Source organism: Rutidosis leptorrhynchoides, chromosome 10 (genome assembly GCF_046630445.1).
Source record: "Rutidosis leptorrhynchoides isolate AG116_Rl617_1_P2 chromosome 10, CSIRO_AGI_Rlap_v1, whole genome shotgun sequence".
NCBI classification, from domain to species: Eukaryota; Viridiplantae; Streptophyta; class Magnoliopsida; order Asterales; family Asteraceae; genus Rutidosis; species Rutidosis leptorrhynchoides.
In genome coordinates, this window is record NC_092342.1 from 140,837,501 (window position 1) to 140,861,661 (window position 24,161).

General features: G+C 30.6%; 3 protein-coding genes and 1 long non-coding RNA gene across 5 annotated transcripts in view; 1 reads left to right on the forward strand and 3 right to left on the reverse strand.

Annotated features, from left to right (window-relative positions):
* The window catches only part of LOC139871999 (probable WRKY transcription factor 4), a 4,223-nt gene extending 2,358 nt beyond the window's left edge, over positions 1-1,865 (reverse strand). The window contains exon 1 of the mRNA XM_071859771.1: positions 1,241-1,865. Within this exon, the coding sequence (XP_071715872.1) occupies positions 1,241-1,675 (435 nt within the window). The 5' untranslated portion in view covers positions 1,676-1,865. The remainder of the gene's footprint in view (positions 1-1,240) is intronic.
* A 5,831-nt stretch (positions 1,866-7,696) lies between these two features.
* LOC139872974 (uncharacterized) lies at positions 7,697-11,164 on the reverse strand. Of its 2 annotated transcripts, XR_011767221.1 has the most exons (4): positions 8,821-11,164; positions 8,592-8,691; positions 8,304-8,468; positions 7,697-7,915 (listed from the first exon to the last, which is right to left on the reverse strand). XR_011767221.1 is itself a non-coding variant. In XM_071860905.1 (3 exons), exon 1 carries the CDS (start codon positions 10,572-10,574, stop codon positions 10,056-10,058), a length of 519 nt encoding a protein of 172 aa, XP_071717006.1. In that variant the 5' UTR covers positions 10,575-11,164; the 3' UTR covers positions 7,697-7,915; positions 8,304-8,468; positions 8,592-10,055. The 2 variants fall into 2 exon arrangements, 1 of the variants encoding a protein (XP_071717006.1); XM_071860905.1 differs by having other exon boundaries at positions 8,592-11,164.
* Positions 11,165-11,801: 637 nt separating this feature from the next.
* LOC139870656 (uncharacterized) lies at positions 11,802-13,166 on the reverse strand. Its single transcript, XM_071858436.1, has 4 exons — positions 13,160-13,166; positions 12,838-12,965; positions 12,347-12,457; positions 11,802-12,263 (listed from the first exon to the last, which is right to left on the reverse strand). Exons 1-4 carry the CDS (start codon positions 13,164-13,166, stop codon positions 12,042-12,044), a joined length of 468 nt encoding a protein of 155 aa, XP_071714537.1. The 3' UTR covers positions 11,802-12,041.
* A 275-nt stretch (positions 13,167-13,441) lies between these two features.
* On the forward strand, positions 13,442-14,105 carry LOC139871925 (uncharacterized). Its single transcript, XR_011766807.1, has 3 exons — positions 13,442-13,673; positions 13,860-13,919; positions 14,050-14,105. It is a non-coding gene; the product is annotated as an uncharacterized lncRNA (long non-coding RNA).
* Positions 14,106-24,161: the final 10,056 nt, after the last annotated feature.

Here is a 24,161-nt window from a genome sequence, read left to right on the forward strand (position 1 = left end):
TTTATTACGGTGGTTATTGAATTGTATAACCACTTTATGCACATTAAAGCCCTAAGGTTGTCGTTGGCAAATGCCAAAAATTAATCTCTTTTGCCAAGATATAAAATTAAGGGGAATATCACCTAATACTTTTTAGTTTGATAACGCCAGTTAAAGGCGATGTTCATCATTTATAAACAATACATACCGCAAACTAGGGTTTAAAAGATTTCGGATCACTTGCACAACCACTTAGGGTTCCAAAATCAAAGTGATCAATTTGTATCAAGAAGATGGCTAATCGTGGAATTGGAGGTTGCTTGTGCGGTGAAGATGCAAGAACGTGTACCTCTTGAACATACAGGAAGCCACGAGTCATTTCAAGGGTCAATTACTAAAAAGGTAAAAAATGGATCATGTGATATACCCTTTAATTTAAGATTTTTGACAAAATTAATCATTTTAGGCCAAAAAATAAATAAGCGTCTTTTTTGGAACGACTAGAAAATCAATATTCCCTTTACGTCACATTTTAGACATTACATTACATTTTTGGCTCAATTCCCCTACCACACCAATTCACTTAAAAGTGATTCTCACTCATAATACAAAAGTAACTCAAAAAAGAATGCAACATCTTCATCAACTGGTTTAATTGTAGATTATCTAAGAAGCTGTGTCTAACATTGTAGATCACAACCATCAAGTTTCCATTGCATTATAGTATTAGTATAATTTTTTTTGGTAAAGGTTCATTATAGTATAGTATTTCATTATAGTATTATATAGATTTATAGAAAGAATGCATATATATCATGATACAGAAAAATAATTCTTCATTTTGAACTATATAAAATGAAGCTCACTTCAGATTCTAATTAAATTAAATAGCTAGTAAAAGGGACAAAATAATCTCGAACAAATTCTTCATATCATAACCAAGTAAACTATACATACATTCAACCATCATAATTCATTAATATAGCCCACTTCTCATACAATTACCACATATCAATCAATATTCATAATGCAACTTCCCCACCACTTAACCGACACATGATCATGAATTCATAATTTGAAATTTAAATAAAAAAAGGAAAGAAAATACAAATCACATGCTGTCATTCATAAATTATATCCGTAGTATTCACTTATAGTCTTATAGACTTAACACATACAATTAAACTTTTAGTAGTCATTTATAGCATAATTTTAGTGACAACACTATTTAGAAACAAAATAAATATCTAAAAAAAGTAACCTGAATTTGAGGAAAAAAACCAGGAGAATCAAGCAAACAAGCCGGACTCATTCCCGGCGGTATAGTAAACATCGCCGGTTGACTAACCGCCAAACTCACCGGCCGTCCATTATTACCGAACTTAAAGTCAACGCTTCCACCGCCAACAGACTCCTTACGATCAGAGAACAAATTCATACTAGTCGTCGGTCTCCGGTCAGGTACCTCCGCGGGCGATAACACAGCTCCGGATAACAACTGAGAAAACGACCGACAATCGGATTCCGGATCATTCTCCGAGAAGAAGTTCGCAACTAACGTCATCGGTCCTGGACTTGCATCCGTACCACCGCCACCGCTGCCGGTAAATAAATTGTCGACGGTGGAACGTGCCGGAAGTGTAATCGACGGCCGTGTTGACGGTACTGATATCGATACTCCCCTTTTTTCACTCATTTTTTATTAAAATAATTGTAATTATTGAAATATAAGGAGTAAGTTAGTTTGTGTATGATTAATTGATGTTGTGAAATGTTTCAGGTGGGAGTTTAAGTTGAACGCCGGCGATGAAAGTTTTCCGATGTGTTTGTTGTTTTTGGTGTTTTGTATTTAGAGGATCTGCAAAAAGTCCACGGAGTAGATACGAAAAAAAGGTTTTGTTTAACATTTTTCCATTTTTGGGCTATTTTATTGCTCCCCATATGTTTAGTGCCTTTTAGTTCTACACCTTTGGTTATTATCAATTTGATAATTATGTTGGTAATTTTAGTTGACACAATTTTAGAAAAATTAAAACGGATTAAATGATACTAGTATAACCATTTTTAAGATAGTTTAGTGGTTAGAATTCCTATTACATTTTGAATGTCACATGTTTAAACCTTACTGAAAGTAATTTTAGGGTGACTATAAAAAAAAAAATTCGAAAACATCACGAGATAATCTGATTAGACTGCGTACATCTGATTAATAAATGTACTCCTTTTAGGGGTGGTCAGTAGTTGGTTTGAAACCGTTTAACTCGAATACCAAATCGGAACCAAACCAAAAAAACCGAAACCGAATTTGAAATACGGTTTTCGGATCGAGTAAAGCCGAAACCGAATTTGAATTCGATTCTCAGTTCGGTTTTTGGCATTGAAAATTCCGAATTCGGTTAAACCGAAAACCGAATTCAAAAATTTTAATATATAATTTGTATATTTATGTTTTAATGTCATTATATTTTGGGAGCTAATCGTTTAAATAGGTTCCCACTCATATGACGATTAGATAGTCTACATTATATTTATTTTACTCAAATTACTATGCTAGTCTTCTTGATAACGGAAGCAGTAGACGTCACAATTAAGCTGTAATTATTAATAAATAATTAAAATTTTGATAATTTAATAGTATGCCATTGTTTTAGGATGTAAATTACTAAGACATTAGTAACGCCGCAATTAAACTACCATGGTTTCGAATTTTTTCATGATTTTCGGTTTAAACAGAAATCGAACCGAATTTGAATTCGGTTTTCGATTCGGTTTTCATTCTGAATTCGATTTTCGGTTTTGCTAAAAAAAATCAAAACCGAATACACCGAACCGAATACACTGAACAACCCGAAAACCGAACCGATGAACACTCCAAACTCCTTCCCTGGATAGCGAGACTCATCTATTTATCCGTTTAGATGATATGTACTGTACATCCCATTAAGTTACTGAAAATGGGGATGACATTGGATTGCGAGTATTGTGATGTCATACGAACAATGATTTTGGTTGAGTCTAGTGATAACGCTCATTAACCTAATCGGGAAATGGTGTTTTTAGTGCATGTTAACAATGCTTGGGGGCGAAAGCTACATTTATGTAGTTGTGTTATTGTTAGACTACGAGTACATACGTCTAGCCTTTAATCAATATTTTTTTTTTAACGGTAGAAATATATTAATAACATCTCTTTATCAAGAAATTATAAGAAGGCTAGGAAGAACAAAAACAAAAAAATAAAAAATAAAATTATAACGACTTAATGAGCCTAGTGTTCCATTAGACACTTTACTACCTCTAGACCTAAACCAAGAAAAGGAATACATATGAATGGTTCGACTTGGTTGTAGATAACGGTAACTGCTTGTGTTTTTGGAGGTCAGTCTTCTTGTTTCGAGCCTAGCCATGGTAGGTTGTATTTTTGTTGGCCTTTTATCTTACCTCCCTCATACCCCACATATGTGGGATTGAGTTTTGTTATTGTTGTTGTTGTTTTATCTTTCCATGAATATGTCTTAATAGTACACTTGTCGTTATTTTTGACAAAAAAGAAAAAGATTACATTTGAATGAAATCAAAGAACAATCATTCTTCGTGATATTGGTTTTGGGCTGTGGTTTTCTCCCTGCCTTTGTATGTACTTTGTTAATTAATAAAAATGTTTTGCTTTGCCCGAAAAAAAAAGAACAATCATTCTTCGAGTTGTTTGGGTCGTAAAAGACAGAACGTCAAATGTTGCAAAAGTTGCCGCCCCAATAGCATGAAATTTTCACTCTACTCGTTATTAAGTCTCTTGTTATGATACCATTGAATCAAATACTGAAAAGAAAGAATGAACATGAAGCATCGTCTATCCATATTCGAATACAGTTCCACATCAAGTTGGAAATTTTGCAATCGAAGAACAAATGCCGGCAAAGTTCAACCTTTTCAGAACAAGAAACGCATTAAATGGAATCTATATCCATCCCTCTTTTCGAAGGTTTAAAAATATCACTAAAAAATTAAAAGAAAGTCACCATATAAATATGTTAAGGGAAAAAAGGTATTGTGATCAATGTAGATGGTTCGAGCAAGCTATAATTAAAAGGGTGATCGCGAGTTTGAAAGATGCTGACAATGGCGTAGTTACATTTCGTGGCTCATAAATTTTGTTTGACGTTGAAGGCTCAATGTAGTCTTGTAGATTTCGTTTTCTTTCGTTCACCGATGTGTTTGCTGGTTTTATCTTCGTAGTCTCATGTGTTTTTGTTTCGGAATATTTTGTCGTGTGTGTGTTGTTGGTGTTGGTCTCTTGTCGTGTAGGTTGTGTTGTTTTGTAGGTCGCTTTTCTTGAATCGTGTCCGTATATTGTCTAGCTTCTCGCTAGTTTTATATATATATATATATATATATATATATATATATATATATATATATATATATATATATATATATATATATTACTTGTCTTTCAAAAAAAAAAAAAAAATTTGTTAAGTTTTCTTGAAATTAACTTAGACCAATAGAAAGAGTTAATCAGTTGCAACATGAAATCCCATTATACCATTTTAACATCAGTTATGACATACAATTTTAGATTATATCAACGTTTTGAAATGTATCTATATCCATCACTAGTAAATACAAAACAATAGCAATATTAATTATATTATTCGAGGCTAACCTTAATTTTAAGTTTTTTTTTTCTTCAAGGCAAGTAGTTATATACATTTATTCCAAACTAATATTGAACATAGAATCACATGATTGTAATACCATCTCTTATTATCATCAGACTATACTAAATAAGTGTAAGACGGGCAATACATGACATATTGCTCATAAGTGTTGGTTGAATATTAAAGGCCGACCAAACTACAAGGGAGTAAAGAGTGAAAATAAGAAAACATATTTAACACGAAAATCCAAATTGCCAATTGGCAAATTGTTAAATAAAATCTTAGGAAACAAACACCCACGACATGTTCCAATCAACACGCGCGCGCCAAATACTCTCATCGTTCCAATATTTTATTACTCCACAAATTAAACATTAAATTTAAATGTAATATAATTATTATAATTATATTGAAATAACCCGTAAAATTACGGGTTTATTTAAACGAAACAATATAATGACATGTTTAAGATATTAAGTGAATGTAAATGCTAAAGTTATTTATTTTAATGACCCGTTTAACTAAGAAACTTGTCGTTGTTTTTACAAATATATAGAAACATATATTTTCGCATACATATATAACGTAATTAATTTCGTAAAAATAATACATATTTGAAAATTAATAATATAATAATTATAATTATAATTATAATTATTATATTAAAAGTAAATAATAATAATAATAATAATAATAATAATAATAATAATAATAATAATAATAATAATAATAATAATAATAATAATAATAATAATAATAATAATAATAATAATAATAATAATAATAAAGTTCGCTCAAAGTTAAGTATTTATATTTTTAATAATAATAATAATTATTAGTAATAATAAATGCCTTTTAAATTTTTATAGAAAATTAAAATAAAATTATTATATAAAAGTTGTACAATATGCTCTAAAATTTGGGTGTCTGTAGAAGATTTTATAATTTAGGAGAGATTAATATTTCCTTTTATAAAAGATTTCGTATTATCTTTTTAATTAAATTAATAAAATTATGACATCATCAATATGAAAATTAAAAGATAATTAGCTTAATGATGACATCATCATTTTAGAGCTTTATATATTACTATATAGATTATAATCTATAGTATCTATTATAAATTTAAAATGATAATGTCATAAATAAGGATTATCTAAGCTTAAAGAAAATTCAAAAATAAAAAGAAAAATTGTAAGCCATGATGATGTCATTAATATAATTAATTTTTAATAAATTATTAACATGTTAATTATACAATATATGAAGCATTATGTACAACATTATGATAAAACACCTCCATTAACATATATACAATATTTGAAGCATTATGTACATCCTGATAAAACACCTCATGACCACATGTACAATATTTGAAGCATTATGTACAATCATATAACACCTCATGACCACATGTACAATATTTGAAGCATTATGTACAATCATATAACACCCCATGATCATATGTACAAATTATTAAACAACATGTATAATCTTTACAAAACACCCAATAAACACATGTACAAATTTTGAAGCATATTATACAACTTTTATATAATAATTATATTTTAATCTTTAAAAAAATTTCAAGAGACATTTATTATTACTAATAATTATTAATTATTATTAAAAATATAAATATTCAATTTATTATTGTTATTTATTTAAATTTTTATATTATAATTATAATTATAATTATTTATTACTAAATTATTAATATTCAAATATGGATTCTCTTTACGGGATTAATTACGTCAATTTGTATGCGAAAATACATGTCTTAACATGTTTGTAAAAACAACGACAAATTTCTTAGTCGAAATCCGTAGTTCCACGGGTCATTAAACTAAATGATTTTAGCATTTACATTCACTTAATAACTAAAACATATCATTAAACTATTTCGTTTAAACAAACCCGTGATTTCACAGATTATTTCACTAGTTATAAAAATAATTGTAATAATTAAAAAAATAATGATATTTTACTGATGGAGATATATAAATTTATTGTTGATAAAACTAGAGCGTAACACGTTCCATTAAGGAAGATCCTTACCGATCCATAAGATCATTCCCAACGGTTTCCGCCCTCAACCCAAATCACCGTTGGCATTCATGCTGCCCTGGACCGCCCTCCGAAGTTGTAACCCATTTCGCCCTCGTATTTTTCTTCACATAGCATAATTGAGGACGACATTTTTGGTCAAAATTATTAATTTGCAACAGATCTCTTCCCTTTTCCTTCTTTTTTACTTTTTATTTTATAACTAGATTTAGGAGTCCGTGCGTTGCACGGGGGACTTATGATCAAACTAAATCGAAACGTAAAATGTTTTATCTAGAGGCGGAGCTATGATTTGAAGATAGGGTAGGCTTAATTAGTCGAGTTACAAATTCAATAAAGTTCAAGTTTAATGTATTCCTTCTAATAAGTAGCCAAAAGAAAGTTAATAAATACAAAATCACAAAATATAGGACATCAATAGATAAAAGGAAAGTGAAAATATTCATACGATAGCAACAATTTTCATTTATATTGCATGATGAAGCTAATTCTTGAAGTTGCACAAAATGAATTCAATCAAGGTATATTATTAAAATTATTATAGCCTAGACGATTGTTTTACTTTAGTAGCTATCTCTTCAATTATGTCAAGCAAGTTGTTCAATTAAAGTTCAATTGACATAGTAATGATTATATATTGCAGCTATAATTATGCATGTGACTTAACCTCACTTCCAAATTTATTACTCGATATTAATTAAAAGAAATAGAAAAAAAAATCTTCAAATAATGGGCCAGATTCATATTAAATATTCAACCTAGTTAACATAATTGGACTTGATTTGGGTCAGATTTATATTACTCCGTAATAGTTACCTACATTAGTAGAGGAGGCCTGATAAAAACTAATTAAATGAACTACTAGTTGCTTATTCCACTTGGGCCTAACAGGGAAGCCCAACATCCCCCTGCCCCTCCCCTGGCTTCGCCATTGGTTGTATCATATGAAGTTATAATTAGGACAATCTCACAAGTATCGTTGTGCATCAAGTAAACAGAAAATGTTATATCATTTAAAGTTATTAATTTACAAAAAATGTAGCAGATAAAAAACATGTTCTTCAAGTATGTTACTGAGTAAACATTCTTTGCCACGCTTTATTCCATTATGTTGGCGATAACGTGAAATTCCAGAAGACACATACAAGTTTGTTTTTTTCTTCTACTTCTCTTCTTTCAACCTCTATATCCATTCGGATCCTTCACGACTGAAGCATGAAATGACCAATGTGGGTATTAAATAAACTTGCCCTTCCCCATTTAAGTAAATGGGTTAGATACGTTTCAACCATTATATCACTACATATTGATGGTATAAATGACCAATTGTTGTTGTGATGCCTATATCATTATTTGTATTAAAATTCCATCATTGTATTAGGACTTTCAGTTGATTTTCAACATGTTTCATTCATCAAATCCCGTATCATTATATGGTTTGTTTCAAAAATGTGTGGTTTTAACTTTTATATGCTTGTCTAATGAGGTAATCAAACATAATGAAATGTAAAGAGTGGGAATAAAATATAATGAACGCATTCTAGAAACGTCAGCCCATAAATGAAACGAATTCAGAGAATAAATTAAGCATAGTACCTTGAATTTGTGAGATGAACAATTGATTGTCCTTCAAACGGTGAATACGACTTAAACGATCAAAGCAATTACTATCGTTACCAATCCAGTACGTTAACACCCCATACACCACTCTTCGGAAGTTGAATACCTTAAATTGTCTAAAAGCAGCTGTAATCGCTACTTCTGAGTTTGGAACAAAAGCATGACATGATAAAGAAAACAACAGTTTGAGATAAGGTGTAATTTGGTTTAATATGTACATGCTAAAGAGTTTAGAATGAAAGTTATGAGAAGCATGACAAGAACCTGAAAATCATGAGCCTACGATACCAAATCAAAATTCATAGGGTTAAGTTAGTGTTGCTATCATGAATGTTCCTTCTGAAGGCTGTACAATCTCAACTACCTAGAGATTAACACAGAAGAAAAGAAACCCAAATTAACATGCTAACATATCAAATTATAGAAGAAATTTCTTACACCTTAAACATCGAGAGCTATTTAAAAAAATAAAATAAAATAATAAAATACTAACCTTGTGATCTTACCCCATTGTTACCAATCATTTGGCTTATAGAATAATTGTAGCACAATTCATTGACTATTCATATGCCACTTTTTATAAGTTGAATATCTTGAAAGAAGATTAATTGCAATTCAAGAATACTGAAAGGCACAAGTTGCAGTCGTGATCTAAAAGACGACCCTATACACCATTGACATTTTGACGACAAATACAACATAAGAATGCTGCTATTCATACAACATAAAGATGTCCATTTAACGCAATTATATAGATAAGGGTTTACATCTGATATCTAACAGGTCAAATGGGTATGCTTTAAAAACTGAACGGTTAAATGGGTTGAAAACCCTTCAAGTCAACTTTAACGCATTTTTTGGCTAAAAAAGAATGGTCATAAGTGACAACAAATAGTAATATGTGTTGCACCAAAATAGTTCATCAATCAACTCATCTACAGTAGGTACGGGGAACCTGTCCCTCAAAGTGACAGTATTTAGAGCCCTGTAGTCAATGCAAAATCGCCAAGAACCATCTTTCTTTTTTACTAGAAGGACTAGAGAACTGAAACTACTGGTGCTTAGTTGAATCACTCTAGTTTTGAACTTTTCATCTGCTTGTTTCTCAATCTCATTCTTCTGAAAATGAGGGTATCCATAGGGTTTCACATTGATTGGAGAAACATCAGGAATTAGATTGATTTTGTGAATTAGAAAACGTGTGGGTGGTAATTGTTTTGTCTCATCAAAGACATCAGAAAAGTATTGTAATACACTAGTGATTGCAGGATCTAAATTAGCTGGAGTTGCTAATGGTTCTTTCATGACATCTTTCTCTAAGACATGAGAATTGCATTCCATGTTGTTTACCTTTTCTTGAATCCAAAGCATATAACAACCACCTGTAGTTTTTGTTCTAACCACCCTTTTAAATTGTCTTCCGGAAATAGCCTCCATTGAAGTATTATGTATCCCTTGTAACACCACAATTTTACCATCCTTGTTGAAACTCATAGTTTTGTTCTTGTAGTTGGTAGTGACATCTCCTTACTCTTCCATCCACGAACTCCTTGAAATTGCATCTACACCATGAAGATCTATCACAAACAGATCTGTTTGAAATACATAATCTTGAATGCTAATATTTACATTTCTACATTTTCCCCATTATTGCAAGTGATGTCCATTTCTTACCATCACATGAAACTGATCTGAAACGTATAATGGTAAATTCAAGTATCTCACCATTCATTCTTGAATATAATTATGGCTGCTACCACTATTAATCATAAGTTGTATCTTTTTACCACTTAGTGATTCTTCCATTCTAAATGTTCTAAGTGCTCGTGGGTTAGATTGCCCCCATAAAGCATGTAAACTAATAGCGGGCTGCCCATACTGATGATAACAATTGTTCTCCTCATCACAAGGTATTAACTGTTGTGCAGCAATAGCATCATCTTCATCTTCTAAATCTAAAATATGCAACACTGCACATTTATGATTTCGATGCCACTTCTCATAACAATTATAGCACTCTCCTTTTGCCTCTTTCTTTGCCCTTTCCATATCAAATAATTGCCTAACAAATCTTGGATTTCGTGCAGGTTGTGCTTTCAACACATTGGAGTCATTACTTCTGCTATTACTTGGAAGTGGTAAAATACCACTGCCTCTATTCAGCCAAGAACTATACCCAGACTTGTCACTCAATTTATCTTCATACGTTTTAGCCAAATCAATTCGTTGGCTTAATGAAAATGGCATCTTTGATTTGACTTCTCTTCTAAATTCAGGTTTTAAGCCAGCAATAAAACAACTCTTCAATGTCTTATCAAAATATCTCTAATCTTACAACATAAAGATTGAAATTCTAATTGATAATCGTGTACAAAGCCTTTTTGCACTAACCCAATTAACTTCTATATTGGATCCTCATAAGCAGATGGTCCAAATTGTACCTGTAAAGCAATAGTGAAATCAGACCAAGCCTAAATTTGATTTGTGGATTTCATCCACTAAAACCAGCTACTAGCCAATCCTTCTAAATGTAAAGAAGCATAAATCAATTTTTGACCTTCTGTAAATCTATGAAACTCGAAATACTTTCCAGCTTTGTACAACCATTCATGAGGTCCGCCACCACTGAATTTGGGAAAATCCAGTGTCAATTTCTTTGGTTACATAAGCTGATCAAATTGAGGTTGAATTGGAGGTACGTTTGATATTGCGTTGTTTGTCCGATCAAAGGTTGCAGCGCTTTAATGATTCTTTCTGTAAATTGTTCCAACAATTCACCTTGAGAAGATGAAGTTTTTACCATTGTTCGTTGAAGAACAATGAAAACACCAAAATGATATGACCTAATTCAAGATGGCCGAATCTCCAACAGAATTTAAGAGGGAAGAACAGAATTAGAATTTTATTAAAAGAATTCATAGCTATTACAACTGAATTACATCTATTTATCACTAAGTATTAGCCCTAACCACTCCAACAAACATAATAACTAACTTCATCTGCTTCTTATTTCCCACGTGCCATTTGATTAGGGATGAGAATGGATCGAATATGGATTGAGTGATGCCGTATACATATCCATATCCATTTAGTTTTTGTTTATCCATATACATATCCATATCTATATCCATTAATTTCAATTCATCCATCCATATCCATATCCAATGAATTAAGCGGGTTAATGGATATTCAATGGATATTTAAAAAATGTTATAATATTTTATAACATGTGATAAAAATTAAAATGTAGTATAACGAAAACAAATATAAAATGACATGATTAAAATCTATCCACAAAAATGTGTAATATTTATTAAGTATATAACACAATTTGTTTAATATACTATCAAACATAAATTATAAAAAATTGAATATGTAACTTATATCTTTATTTTGTTAGATATATGTGTTTTATTGTCAAATATTATAGTTATTTCATTATAAGATTGAAAGTAGAATGTAAATTTAACGGTACATACAATTATAATAGTAAATATGTATGCATATATCTATATTATTGTATTTATATATGTACGGGTGTTAATGGATATATATATGGATGTAACTTTTCATCCATGTCCATATCCATATCTATATCCAAATCCATTTAGGTTCATCCATATCCGTATTCATATCCATTTAGGTTCATCCATATCCATCACGAAGCGAGTCGATCGAATGGATATCCACTGGATCGGGTGGCCATTGTCATCCCTACATTTGATAGATAGTCTTTAGACCATTTGACCATTTGGGATGTGTCTCTGTTGTTGGGCTAATCTTATTTCCTGCCATATTAGAAATCTCAGCTTTTTTCGCAGATTCATCACTTGATTCAGCCTTCTTTTTGGCTGCAACAGCAACTGGCTTTGCTGGTTCTTCATCGAAACTTTCCTCTTCAACTTTGGCAGCTTTTTTCGCAAGAGTTGGTTCGTCCTAAACAACAAAGACATTTTTGAATTATATAGCAAAATAAAATGTTTATAATGACAAATAAGATGAAAAAATGAATAGCATACTTCTTTAGAGCTAATTAAATGGAAACTCTCAGCTTTCTTTGCAACACATTCATCACTTGATTCAGCCTTCTTTGTGGCTGCTGCAACAGCAACTGGCTTCTTTAGTTCCTCCTGCACAACTTACAAACACACTTAGGAAACATCATGTAAATCAGTATTGTGTGTAGTAGTGTATAACGAGAACATAAGTTAGCCAAAAGTATCCATGTAGCACAAACATATTAGAATGTTTTTTTGGAGGTTCATCATCTGATGAATCACTTTCATCAGAAGATTCAGATTCTTCCAAACTGTCCTTACTAACTGGTTTACTAAAAACTGATCGTTTCTAAGTAGGTTTAGGTTCCTGCAATGATGTTAAGAAAGGGTTCGTGTGTATAGAAAAATCATTATTAAGACCCTGCTACAACAGAGAATAAAAAAATCAACATAATAGACATATCATATCATATCATATCTATAAGCTAACAAATGTAGTAGACATATTTTACCTTTTGTTCCTCAGATTCAGATGAGCTTTTTTCTTTAGAAGAACTGCTCTTATTTTCAACAGCTTTAGCTATCATTTGTTTCTTACTACTCACACCTTTCTTCTCAATTATCTCCTTTGCATCTCTTGCTGCTTATATTCAATACAATACATACAACTTTCAATTAACACATACACAAAATAAACACTATATATATATATATATATATATATATATATATATATATATATATATATATATATATATATATATATATATATATATAGATTTAATCAAGAGGGAAGTGATTTTTTGGGGGGAAGGGGGAAGTTGATAATCTCACCCTTCATTTTTTGATCAACAGCTCACATGTATTCAACCTCCCATGTTCAGCCTCCTTATTCCCGTCTCATTAAATTACACTGCCAAGGGTAGTTTCGACATTTTGTTAGGTTCATTGTCCCCAAATAATTAGGGTTCAAACTCAAAACTTTGTTCGATCTTCATTCAAATTCATAATTATCTTTCAAATCTTCATATAATGAACCTAAACACACAAAAATTACAGATCTGAGACCCTTAACATCAACAAAACCTTCGTCAATCATTATTTCATGATTAACAACATCAAAAATCACATCAAATTGATGAACATATGGTGATACTAACTACAGATTTTCAGATCCTAACATCTAGATCTGAGCTCGAATTTATGAGTTAAATTTCGAATTCAAAAAGTCAACTGAATCTTCATTAATCAAATCCAAAGGCTATGTGTCGTTACATGTTAAGATGATGATTTGCGAGTGTTAGTAACATGGTTTCTAACAATTTTCATGAAGTAATCGTGATCTGAGGTAAAAAAAATCATGATTTCATATTTGTTCAGATTATTTTTTCTAACTTGTTTATATGAATTTTGCTAATCAACACATGTGAATTGACCTCCTGTTTTTGCTTTGTATGCTCCACTAATTTCATTATCGATTAAAATCTAACTGATTAAATAAATTACATTTACATTATTCATGTTGAATATGTAGGTGCGTAGGGTTGAGTTCAAGTGAGCATAAACATTCACAACAAGTTCTACAACTTAAAAGGCACTTCTTTGTATGAACTTACTTTTTGCACTTCATGTTTTTCAATAAGTAACTGCTACGAAGGCCTGCTTTATGAGATATTGGTTTTTACTTGTTTAGATACATGATGAAGCTTTGTTTTCTTATATAGGCTGTTGTGTCCCTGTTGTTACGAAAGTCGGCTTCTTTAATGAGCTATATTCAAGTAAGTTTTCAAATAAATTGGATTTGTTTTGGAATTTATAGTAATTTTTCGATAACATTACACATGATGAATGTCTTGATTCAGTGTACTTTTTTGAACTTGTCATTATTGATTTCATTTGAAATGTCCCGTTCATATCGATTATAAACGTTCATATTAATTGATTTCTTTGTGAGGTTTTGACCTCTATATGAGACGTTTTTCAAAGACTGCATTCGTTTTTAAAAACAAACCATAACCTTTATTTTATTGACAAGGTTAAAAGGACACCACCTAGATTATCAAGAATTTGATAATATAAAAATATCACACTTACACACGACCAATACATATTGGTTTACAATATTAATAGGTTACAACAAAGTAAATCTCAAATGCAGTTTTAAACAATATTATACAAGCATTCTGACACCAAATCTTGTCCATATTTTAGCATGCAACAGCGGAAGCTCTTAATAATCACCTGAGAATAAACATGCTTTAAACGTCAACAAAAATATTGGTGAGTTAGAGGTTTAACCTATATATATGTCAAATCGTAATAATAGACCACAAGATTTCATCTTTCAATAACATACAATCTGTATAAAAATCATTCATATGTTGAACACCTGGTAACCGACATTAACAAAATGCATATAGAATATCCCCAAAACAGAAATCCATCTGTATTAATAACTCGAAGTACTAAAGCATACCATTTGCCAGTATGGGGAGAGTTAGTGCCCGTAGATCTTCCTTTAGGATTCACGTCAATTAGGGTGTCTATTCCCTAATTCTTAGGCTACCAAGCTAAAAGGGTGATATTCGGTATTCATAATCCAACATAGAATGTAATTTCAAGTACTTGTGTCTATTTTGTAAAACCTTTATAAAACTGCATGTATTCTCATCCCAAAAATATTAGATTTAAAAGTGGGACTATAACTCACTTTCACAGATTTTTCCTTCGTCGGAATAAGACTCGACCACTGGTCGATTCACGAACCTATAACAAATATGTACATATATATCAAAGTATGTTCAATGTTTAAAATATATTTACAACATTTTTATTACGTTTTAATGATTTGAGTTTGTTAAGTCAGCAGTCCTCGTTAGTAACCTACAACTAGTTGTCTACAGTTAGATGTACAGAAATAAAGCAATATATATTATCTCGAATCAATCCACGACCCAGTGTCTACAAGTCTCAGACTCGATCACAACTCAAAGTATATATATTATTTTGGAATCAACCTCAACCCTGTATAGCTAACTCAAACATTACTGCATATAGAGTGTCTATGGTTGTTTCGAAATATATATATAGATGGGTCGATATGATATGTCAAAACATTGTATTCGTGTCTATGGTATCCCAAAATTACATAATATATGTTAGAATACATGTATAATACAATATAAGTTAGTTAAGTTATGATTTGTATAGATTTGTTACAAATTTCACGTAGCTACAACAAGCAAATTATCCAATCTTGTTTTACCCATAATTTCTTCGTTTTAAATCTGTTTTGAGTGATTCAAGTTGCTATGCTTTCATAATGAACTAAAATTTATGAAACTAAACAGAAAAAGTATAAGTTTATAGTTGGAAATACAGGTTACAAGTCAATATTGTAAGAGGTAGTCATTTCAGTCGAAAGAACGACGTCTTGATGACCATTTTGAAAAACATACTTCCACTTTGATTTTAACCATGATTTTTGGATATAGTTTCATGTTCATAAGAAAAATAATTTTCCCAGAAGAACAACTTTTAAATCAAATTTTATCATATTTTTTAATTAACTAACCCAAAACTGCCCGCGGTGTTACTACGACGGCGTATGTCCGGTTTTACGGTGTTCTTCGTGTTTCCAGGTTTTAAATCATTAAGTTAGCATATCATATAGATATAGAACATGTGTTTAGTTGATTTTAAAAGTCAAGTTAGAAGGATTAACTTTGTTTGCGAACAAGTTTAGAATTAACTAAACTATGTTCTAGTGATTACATGTTCAAATCTTCGAATAAGATAGTTTTATATATATGAATCGAATGATGTTATGAACATCATTACTACCTCAAGTTTAATAGGTAAACCTACTAAAAGTGACAAAAATTGATCTAGCTTCAAAGGATTCTTGGATGGCTTGAAAGTTCTTGAAGTAGAATCATGACACGAAAACAAGTTCAAGTAAGATTATCACTCGAAATAAGATTGTTATAGTTATAGAAATTGAACCAAAGTTTGAATATTAATATTACCTTGAATTAGAAAGATATCTTACTGTAAATAAGAAAGATTTCTTGAGATTGGATGATCACTTGAAATGGATTAGAAAGCTTGGAAGTAGACTTGTAAACTTGAGAGTATTCTTGATTTTATGAAACTAGAACTTATAGAATTTATGAAGAACACTTAGAACTTGAAGATAGAACTTGAGAGAGATCAATTAGATGAAGAAAATTGAAGAATGAAAGTGTTTGTAGGTGTTTTTGGTCGTTGGTATATGGATTAGATATAAAGGATGTGTAAGTTTGTTTTCATGTAAATAATTCATGAATGATTTATAATATTTTTTGTAATTTTGTGAGATATTTCATGCTAGTTGCCAAATGATGGTTCCCACATGTTTAATGACTCACATGGGCTGCTAAGGAGCTGATCATTGAAGTGTATATACCAATAGTGTAATGACCCGGAAATTTTCAACCAAATTACAACCTTAATCTTTATATGTTTCCGACACGATAAGCAAAATCTGTAATATTGAGTCTAGAAAGTTTGAAATCTATATTCGGATAATCAGTTACCCTCTTGACTACTCCCGACGATTCACGAACCCCTAATTGTAAACAGAAATATATGTATAAGATAATTATATGTGTAAATATTTATAAATAATAAATTAATTATGATAATAAACTATTGTGGGATTTAAGGTAATTTAAAATAACTAAAACTTGTTATTTCAAATATTTAGTGTATATTGAACGTAAGTGATTTTGAACAGGATATGTCAACGTTAGCAATGCATTAAGTGTATAATGTTATACTTTATGTTTATTTGCTTCTGTAGATATGTATATATATATAAAGTTTGTTATTTAAAACATAAATATATATAGTATATTTAATTATTAATATATGTATATTAATAGGTATTTAAATATATAAAATGTAATACCCGATATAAATTATTATAGAAAGTGTTATATGATTTTATTAAGAAAATTTAATGCAAGTTGTTATATTATTACTTTTATTATTAATATCCTTAATAATATTACTATTGTACCATTAAGAAGATTATTATAATTAGTATTATTATTATTAATAATGTTATTATTAGCATTTTTATTATTATTATTATTATTATTATGATAATTAATATATATTATTACTTATTAATATTATTTATTAAATTTATTGAATACACTAATTATGGATTAAGTAATATTATCTAAAAACATTTTTATTGTAATATCAACATATTATTATACTTAGTATATGTATTATTTATTGTAATTATTAAAATTTAAAACATAAATTGAGTAAATCAGATATATATGCGTAATCCAGGATTCTGTTTTTATTTATTTATTTTTTTTTCTCATCATCCTGTGTGCCCGTGACTTAATGGTCGACTTCTCCCTCTATATAATTCGAGTATAGATCTCTGTAAAACAATGAATCCTTTTACAATTTCTACCCTATATCAATTGTTGCTGCTTTAATCGAGTGAATTAAACCGAACCTGAGAGAAACCCAAAAACTGTCTCCCTCTGTTCGTGTCTCTATTAACAAAAAGGCTCGATTTCTAATCGTTTGTCAAAATCTATAAATGTAGTTTTGTTTGGGATATTCTGAACGATCTTTCTGTAAAATATCGAAATCTAATTCATCAAATTTGGTTTTAATTTTGAAGACAAAGTTTTATAACAAAAAGGTCAATCGAAACTATTTTGGTGAAATTCGATTTTGAATTGATGATTTAGGAACAATTGTTGATTTGAGAAGTTTCTAATAAGGATTTATAACATCCTCCATGTTGTAAATATTATGTGAAACGACCTAAAATTCGATGTCAATATTTATGTTTTTTTTTTTTTTTTTTTTTTTTTTTTTTTTATCTTCGAACGGCATCAGGAGCATTTTATACCTTTATTTATTTTGTAATTTTGCTGAGATAATTCGACTAGAAAATCTTTCCTTTTATTTTACGAATCTTAAAACTGGAATCAAAGCTTTGTGGTGATAAGGGTGTTAGTATCGGTTTGATTATGTATCGAAGAAGAAGATGAAACAGGAACAGGTTAATAGGATTTAAATGGGTAACAAAACAGATAAGTAGAGTGGACTGGTTGGTTAGGTGTGTGTTGTATTTAACAGAGGGTCGGGGGTTCGAGTCCCTCCAAGGGCAGCTTGTTCTTTTTATGCCAAATTACTTGAAGGTAGTTCTTTTCATTATTATTATTATTATTATTATTATTTTTTATTATTCTTGTTATTAATAATTAGTGATATTATTAGTAAGTATTAAAGTTATAATTATTATTATTATTATTACTAATAAGTATTAGCTACTTTTTATTATTACTCAAAATTATAAATAAAATTATAATCACTATTATCATTAAGAACATGATTACTATTATCATTTTTAGTATAAAAATAATACAATTTATTATTAATCTTATTAGGATCATTTTTATTTTTTTTTTTGATTATTGGTATTAATATTAATATAAGTGGTTTTTATTATAAAAACTATCATTTTAATAAATAAATATTTTGTACATAACAACACACTTAATATATATACTATAAATATATTAATATACTATATAACTTTATGAAAAACATATTATCATTAAATATATATATATATATATACATACATATACAAATTAAATATATAACATATAAGGCTATAATATAGAAATTGTTCAACTACGTGTATGTGTATTAATATGTATGAACAAATAATATAGGTTCGTGAATCCGAGGCCAACCCTGCATTTGTTCAAAGATGTTATATGTATTTTTACTACAAAATACAGTATGGTGAGTATATAGTCCCCTTTTAAACTTTAAATATTTTTGGGCTGAGAATACATGCGCTGTTTTTATAAATGATTTACGTTATGGACACAAGTGACTAAAATTACGTTCTACATGGGTTTGAATCAAAAATCCCCTAGCTTGGTAACTTTAACTATTGGTTTATGAACTGGTAGGCGCGAATCCTAAAGATAGATCTATCGGGTTTTACACCCCCACCCAGATGTTGTTCTAGTCACTACTAAACTAGAAAAAAACGGGTGTTTAGTACTTCGAGGTTAACGGAACGCACTTGATTCGGTGCACATATTATTATAACTCAGGGGTACACACTCTTGTTAAGGCTAGTTACCGGGTGCCCACTGCTTGGAATGCTTTTCATACACTTGCGAGTGTATTATATTTTTATATATGAAATCTTGTGGTCCATAGTTATAACTCTGCAAGCATCAAATCTATATATCTCACCAACTTTATGTTGACGGTTTAAAGCATGCTATTCTCAGGTATGGATTAAGTCTTCCGCTGTGCATTAGCTCATGTTAAGGACATTACTTGGAGCCGATCATCGCAATGGGACCAAATGTTGATGACTTCGTCCAGTTGGATTAGGACGGGTCTTTACAGGTGGTATCAGAGCGTTGGTCTTAGCGAACCAGGTCTTGCATTAGTGTGTCTGACTAGTAGTTATTAGGATACATTAATGAGTCTGGACTTTGACCGTGTCTACATGTCAAAAGTTTTGCTTATCATTTCTAGTCGGAAATCATCTACTTATCATCCTTAGGGAATTGCCTGCTTACCATTCTTAAGTCTAGACATGCCTTACTGCCTTTATTGCATAGATAGTGTATAGACAAATTTATATCTTAGCGTATCTATTACGATAGACTTTGCTTAATATCTTCCGTAAATTTCTCCGTAATTTAAGGGATCCTGGTACTATATATATCTATGCATATTATGCATTGAGAATACCATCCAACTATTATTTCCTGTCACTAAGCTTTTCATACCAAAAATCTTTTCTGTGATCGCATACGATGGCCTCTACGAATCGACCAAGTTCTTCTGACTCCGAAGATAGCGTGACGGGAGCGCACCAACCGATCAACTATCGTGATTTCTTTAGAAAGTGGGGATGGGTTCGCGAAATACTTACCCTATGGAGAAATGAAGAAGGTACTCCATATCACGAGCCGAACTTACCACCTAACGTCGGAGTGCTCGACCCGCTCACCGGAGAACCTGTTCGCAACACCGTTTATACCCTTTTTTGCAAGAATTTTTCGTCTTGAGGCTACCATTAACGGAACTAGAGAAGATATCCGACCTTTACCTCACACTGATAACCAACCAGGGTTAGTAGAAGAAGTTAAAGAACTCCGAGCTCGAGTGTTAACTTTAGAGAGCACGGTACACAATTTGCAAGCACCAGCAGTATCACCAACACCAGTAACATCACCAGCTTCAGCACCAACGGTACCAGTACCACCAATAACTCAAGTTTCAACAATCCATGCCTCACCATCTCATTCTGCACCTCGAGTATAATCATCATTCTACGAATCGTTCTACATCGATTATCTTCGCTCGACATGGCGATTATGTAATTTCTAAAGTTTTAGAGATTATGTAATCTAGTATTAATGGTAAATCAAATGAGTTTAATATATTATTGACTCATTAAATCCATGATTACATCTAAAGAAAATATATATGCAAATATATATTTTCATAAAGATTGTAATTAAAATTCTTTTGTACAAACTGTTAATGGTGAAAATATTTTAACGGGTAGGTAATACCCGAGGAATATTTAGATTTCACATTAATCAGCTACACGGTACATTCTTCGACTCTGATTCAACAGTCAGTCACTATCCTACTTGTATCCATAGATATACGTATCCGTTCATCACAAAATCCATTTTCGTTCAATTTCATATTTGGATTTTGACCTATCAGAATCCAACAAGTGGCATAATGAAGAAAAACATTGGACAAAATAAAATTTGTTAGAAACAAACGAATTAACTAATTGAAATTTTGTTAAGAATCCACGCTAACTGTTCCAGCTAACTGTTCCTAGCTAACTGATTACATTTTATTTATCGCAATTTAATTATCGCAATTTTATTTATCGTCATTTAATTCCTGTTATTTATTTTACGCCCTTTAAATATCGGGACACGTATACAAGGTTTTGACATATCATATCGACGCATCTGTATATATTATTTGGAATAACCATAGACACTCTATATGCAGTAATGCGGGAGTTAGCTATACAGGGTTGAGGTTGATTCTCAAATAATATATATACTTTGAGTTGTGATCGACACTGAGACCGGTACACGGGTCACGATACGTATTATTTAATTCGAATATTAAATATTAAATTATATATGAATGATTGAACTATTGAACCATCGGACTATTGGACTGCTAACTTTGGACAATTAAAATGAATTAAAATATTGATCATAACATATGAAACTAAACAATTCTTCAAGTTTGCCACTTGATTTCATTCTAAACCTCATTTGTACCTCGACAATTACAATTCGCGTTCAAACCTTTCACGATTCTTGAAAACACCTCGATCGAGAAGTTGAACCAACTGCACCTCATCTATGGAAGAAAAGATTCTTGCATATAATTATGCACCTGAAAAACTCTCGGAATCTGAGTCAACGCTTAATACGTAGCAGTGTTAATTCCTTTAGTGTTATTATTACCCAAAATAACTTTGCAATTCCTTTTCAAATTAGCCAAATTTTGTCACAGCTCCAGCAAGTTGATTTCGATTTTTTGTTCAAAACAACCTTGTTATAACCTCGGAATATATACGTGTTTATTTATTGTTACCAGAAAACCTTTTATAATCCACCATACTACCATCAGCGTTTAATCATCTAAAAACACAATGCTCCTGAAATCACCTCGGTTTGATAACCGATGACTCGGATCTGTTAACTTCGAAAATGCTGACGAAGCAGCATGTTGTAGATGGTCTTAATGGTTAAAAGTTGATGATAAAGAAGGAAGTGTTAGAAACACTCGATAGCAAATTTGGTAATGAAAAACGGATTGAGCTAACCGTGAAGGAAACAAAGAACAAATACAAGAACTGAATCTTCTTTCAAAGAATCCAAATGATTCAGTGTCTGCTGAAATCATTAGTAAGAACCCTACTCATTATTCTAAATCTTTCCAGATGATATTCATCACCATCATCCTATCTTAGATACTATAAGATATCTTCGTATCTTCCGTTATACATATTCTCCATATTTCTTGAGATATTTTCACAACTATTCTTATCTGGGATCATTTATCTCTCCGTAACATCTGCGTTACAACATAAAAGAAACTGTGTTAGTTTCTAAGTTCTAAAACCTTCAAGTTTAAAATATGAATGTTTTGAAGTAGTGTTGGGAACTGATGCATGAATTAGTATAATATAATGAAACTTGATCAACTTCATTATATTACAGTAAGTCATGTTGAGTTTCTAATGGAATGTGATGATTCACAGTACCATCATCATGTGCCATGTTACACGGCTTTTACATTCTATCCAATTCCCAAACATATTAGGAACATATCATCTTGATAGTTCTATCTTTTCCAGGATATTCTGGTAATTTGACAAATCAAAATTTGTTCCATTACCATTTCTATCTTAGAACATTAACTATGTTCATTCCAAATTTCATACCTACGAATTCCGGACCATTACTCGCTTGATTTGAAATCGGGAAGAGAAAACGAAAGCATGAAGCTCCAAAAAAAATAATGAAGGATATAAAACCCAACAATCACCCAGAATTTTACAAACCGTGTATATCAATACGTATTGCAACGTAAAGACACGGGAGAATTAAAAACATTATAATTCCGATGAAATGATAGAAGTAAATAGATTCTTCTAGCGGTAGATGAAAGAGAAGAATGAAAGATATGAAAGTTAGAAGTATAACAAGAATCAGAACGGGATGGAGCATTTTGAAGAATGCTTATGAACTGAGGAGAAAGAATAGAATGTGAAATATGGAAGATATAGGAAAGAAGGGAGTGGATTTATAGTGAAATATCTGACAGAAGAATCAGAACAGATTATTGCATTAATCAAAGAAGATCTTGATTTCCTAAATCGCCGAAAAACCTAATCTTATTACGTAAGATTTTCTTTAAATCCCTTAAATCCCGGAAATCAATTATAACCACGTCATCGGTTAAAACGATTTCATATTTACTCATTTCACTCTCTTGTGATAGCTTCGCTTATACTCTTCGCGTTATCAAATTGTTTTATCTATATTACTCAAAAACGATAAAACTTTATTATCACCTCATAATCATCATGAAAACATTCCTATTGTTATCCATGACGACCTCTATCAAATTTCGGGGACGAAATTTCTTTAACGGGTGGGTACTGTAATGACCCGGAAATTTTCAACCAAATTACAACCTTAATCTTTATATGTTTCCGACACGATAAGCAAAATCTGTAATATTGAGTCTAGAAAGTTTGAAATCTATATTCGGATAATCAGTTACCCTCTTGACTACTCCCGACGATTCACGAACCCCTAATTGTAAACAGAAATATATGTATAAGATAATTATATGTGTAAATATTTATAAATAATAAATTAATTATGATAATAAACTATTGTGGGATTTAAGGTAATTTAAAATAACTAAAACTTGTTATTTCAAATATTTAGTGTATATTGAACGTAAGTGATTTTGAACAGGATATGTCAACGTTAGCAATGCATTAAGTGTATAATGTTATACTTTATGTTTATTTGCTTCTGTAGATATGTATATATATATAAAGTTTGTTATTTAAAACATAAATATATATAGTATATTTAATTATTAATATATGTATATTAATAGGTATTTAAATATATAAAATGTAATACCCGATATAAATTATTATAGAAAGTGTTATATGATTTTATTAAGAAAATTTAATGCAAGTTGTTAT

Excerpts from the sequence above, each read along its gene's own strand:
- LOC139872974 (XM_071860905.1), bottom strand. The coding sequence starts at position 10,574 with ATGCCATTTTCATTAAGCCAACGAATTGATTTGGCTAAAACGTATGAA.
- LOC139870656 (XM_071858436.1), bottom strand. Across the intron at positions 12,458-12,837 it reads CTGAATCTGAGGAACAAAAG|GAGGAACTAAAGAAGCCAGT; the intron begins GTAAAATATGTC and ends TAAGTTGTGCAG. Across the intron at positions 12,264-12,346 it reads ATTTAATTAGCTCTAAAGAA|GACGAACCAACTCTTGCGAA; the intron begins GTATGCTATTCA and ends TTTGTTGTTTAG.